The sequence below is a fragment of the Odontomachus brunneus genome, unplaced genomic scaffold, assembly GCF_010583005.1.
Source record: "Odontomachus brunneus isolate Ranch 3 - 2012 unplaced genomic scaffold, Obru_v1 Obru_scaffold_032, whole genome shotgun sequence".
Classification (NCBI taxonomy): domain Eukaryota; kingdom Metazoa; phylum Arthropoda; class Insecta; order Hymenoptera; family Formicidae; genus Odontomachus; species Odontomachus brunneus.
In genome coordinates, this window is record NW_022639482.1 from 1,457,034 (window position 1) to 1,461,133 (window position 4,100).

General features: G+C 31.1%; 1 protein-coding gene across 1 annotated transcript in view; it reads right to left on the reverse strand.

Annotated features, from left to right (window-relative positions):
- The window catches only part of LOC116843418, a 3,033-nt gene extending 1,449 nt beyond the window's left edge, over nucleotides 1-1,584 (reverse strand). Inside the window, exons 1-2 of the mRNA XM_032813811.1 lie at nucleotides 782-1,584; nucleotides 443-542 (exon numbers count right to left, since the gene is read on the reverse strand). Of these exons, the coding sequence (XP_032669702.1) occupies nucleotides 443-542; nucleotides 782-1,584 (903 nt within the window). The remainder of the gene's footprint in view (nucleotides 1-442; nucleotides 543-781) is intronic.
- Nucleotides 1,585-4,100: the final 2,516 nt, after the last annotated feature.

The following is a 4,100-nucleotide window of genomic DNA, read 5'->3' on the forward strand; positions in this document are numbered from 1 at the left end:
TTGCACTCATCTTGTTAAATTAATAATTAAAAATCTATGTGATTATTTGCAAAATGGTAGAAGACTTTTTTGTTCAATATGACCTAAAGTATAAATACACGACAGTAGTCGCTATTATAACTCATTTACCATATCCTGCACGATTACTCACAAATTTTCTACAATTAGTATCTCGATAATTATTGCGAATATCGCAAAACGGTATAGGACTTTTATGTTCACCGCAACCTGTTTTATGTTCCCACAAAATACCCGGAGGAGAGTGTGAGACACCCTGTATATATATATATATATATATATATATATATATATATATATATATATATATAATATATAATTAGAACCTTAATTGCATATATTTTAAGGAATATATTTACATATATTTCTTTAAAATATCCACTACCTGTATTAAAATATTTTACTTTTGAGATAAGTAACATACCATAACAAAACAATTTCCAACTACACACAAATTTAGCGTGCATCCCACCAATTGCACGAAACAGCCTTTATACATAATATTCTCTATACGTTCTATGAAACTGAAATGTCAAATTCATCTATTTAATTTTAATATGTTTAGTTTGTAACGTGCGTTGTTTTACTGACATATTATATAAATCTACTAAACAGAATTATATTTTTTGCAGCATTAAATCATGCCTTATAAAATCTTGGAAAGCACTTAATTTATCGCGCAGTATAATCAAGATATCTAATTATCTTTAAATAAATGTTAATGTATAAGATACAGTGAAAGCACCACAGTTAAATAAAGTACCATAAAACTCTTAAGTGATGTTTGACGATAGCGGCCAATCTTCGTTCAGCAACATAGTTTTCCTTTGTATTATCCTCGTTGAATTCGTTAAACCACGCGGACAACATGTTCAGTTGACCACAAGCGTGCATTGCAAACACAATAGCGAGACTACAAATACACACTATGCAGGAACCCGTTATGTAGCTCGATATGAATTGCATACTAATCATGATTTCATTCACCGGACTAAATCTTGCGTCGATAAGCTTACGATACGTTGGACATGACAACACACGTGTCGTGGTGGTTACGTTATTGTGATTTAAGGTTACGGTTATCAATACTGTACGTATATTCAACAAAAATACACTGCTCTGCATGAGAATCGCGCATACTATGGTTATATAACGGCCTATCTTGGCATGTTTCATCATCACCTCAGTATCCTCGATTCTCTGAACGATGCGCCAATCTTGTTCCATATGTTTTATACATTCCTGAATAGCTTTACCGTATGTGAGTAGTATCCAGTAAATAAAGGAGCCCATTAATCTATGCACTAGTGGACCGAGAGAATTTAATTTCATTTGGATGCCCTTCGCCTCGAAAAATATATATAATAGACACGGTACGGTATATATTGCCACTATGAACGACCAAATGGGAACAAGTACTATTGTGGAGAGTCTCTCTATTATGTTGGATGTGCATGTTTGCGGCCAAGCGCCAATCGATATAAGGAACCATCGGCTCAATTGTAAACTGTAATCGTTGTTTTTTTTCCACTCAGCACTGTTCGCTAGACGTTTGAGACGCGACATGATCGCTTTATGGAGTTGCACGGCACACTATCACGCCAGGCAGAAATACAAGTACACTTGCTAGAAGTTTGAAGTGAATACAAAGCAGCGCATGCGCTGATATTCAGAAAGTTTAGTGCACGAAACATTCATGTAATTACCTTTAGGGAGATAATACGTGTACGTATGATCAATAATTCCTTGAAATTAGCTTGCGTTATTGGTCCTCTTTTGTGACAGGATACGATGTGCAACAAACATAATAAGAACGAATGTTTAGAAATGAATTATAGTGCTCCAATTTAGTAAATTTCTAGCAAATTTTCATTAGTCTTCTCGACCTTCTTGTATGCATCAAACAGGACAATTATATAAGTTAAAAATATGATAAATGGTGAGATAAAAGGAAAAATATTTTATATTACTTAAATATTGTTTGTAAAATAATTTATAAAATAAATAATTTTCCAAATAAAAAATTATTTAAATATTGATATTGAAATTCTGGATGATTAAAGGTATCGTGATTTATTGAAAATAATGTTGATCGCAAACAAATTATATATATTGAAACAAAACTAGTTTTAATCATATTCTATCTGGAAAATATATTTATTTTTCTGCGAAACATGTCATCTACATGTTTTCTAATTTATTACATTTCACATAGACAACGCTTTCAACAAATTTATATATGCAAAGGAAGTTTTCATAATCTGAAAAAGTAAGGTGTCTTATCTCAATATATGATATAGAAAAACATTTTAAAAAGTTAAAATTTAAAGTACTGCTTAAATCATTAAAGTAGATAAATCAACTAATCAAATTAATTGATTAAATAAAAATCAAATCACAGTCTAATTTTTAGGTATAGGATAATTAATTTTTACAATCTTATTAGTCTAATTTTTAGGTATAGGATAATTAATTTTTACAATCTTATTATATAAATTATTAACATTTGATGTAGTTTATGAAATGTTTCTTAATGGAATATTGTTATAATGAAAATGTGTATGACTTACGTCCCCAAACTTGGTGATAGACAAATGAAATATCTTTCCCGCTGTTATTTTGATCACGTTATTTGACCATGCAATTATTAATATAAACCCACGCGCAGTTTTGTAATTCAATTTGTACCAATTAGTCATATATGCTATCGAACCGACTTTTGTACATTAATAAGTTAATTTATGTATGATTTAAAATTATGATGACAATAAGGGGATAAGTAGTAAGATATAAAAATGTTAAAGGAGACAAACAAGTCTGAATACAAATATCCAGCAAAAAACTATGTTATATAATTTTTTTGACTATACGATATAAATTATAAGAAATACTACTTTGTCTTTGAGATGTTACCTGTTCTGTGATAATCTCGCCAATGTAACAAAATATAAAAATATTAAAAGCCATTGAAGTATATATCGTAGCAACTGTCAATATTTTTGATTTAGTAACTCCATATATACTCCAACTCTACAAAATAAAAATTTAAGTTTTTTGCGTATAATAAAAACGTCCAATTGTATTTTCAGAGGTAATTTTACAATCAAATAAAATGTTATATATAATATATATACAAGATGTCTCACACTCTCCTCCAGGCATTTTGTGAGGAGGTAGGACAGGTTGAGGTGAACATAAAAGTCGTATACCGTTTTGCGATATTCGCAATAATTATCGAGATATTAATTGTAGAAAACTTGTAAATGATCATACAGAATATGGTAAATGAGTTATAGTAGCGACGACTGCCGTCGTGTACTTATACTTTAGGTCAAATTGAACAAAAAAGTCTTCTACCATTTTCCAAATAATCACATAGATTTTTAATTATTAATTAAAAAAAATTATTATTGCACGATTTTACGTGATAATGCTCTTTGTAAGACTCATCTTCTTTGTATTCACCTCAATCTGTTCTACGTCTCCACAAAATGTCCGGAGGAGAGTGTGAGACACCCTGTATATTATATGATAGTATATACAAGGTGTCTCGCGTAAAACATGCCAAAAGAAAAATATAAGTAGAACAGATAAAACTAAACAAAAATTGTAGAGATCATTTTTCAAACAACCACGTAAAATTTCGAGGTATTAATAAAAATAGTTGGACAAATTAGAGCGCGACGACGCGGCAGGCGGGACATACGGCTTGCCGCGGCCGGCGGAAAAAATGGACGATTGCTCGCGAATCTATCTTATAGGCCAGAGAGGTGAGTTGTTTGGCATACGGAAATGGGTAGTTTCGTGTGTGCGTACGTGTACGTGTGCGCTCGTCCATTTTCTTCACCAGCCGCGGCGAGCCGTATGTCCCACCTGTCGTGTTGCGTGCTCTAATTTGTCCAACTATTTTTATTAACATCTCGAAATTTTACGTGGTTGTTTGAAAAATTACCTCTACAATTTTTGTTCATTTTATCTGTTCTACTTATATTTTTCTTTTAGCATGTCTTACGCGGGACACCCTGTATATATATATATATATATATATATATATATATATATATATATATATATATATATAT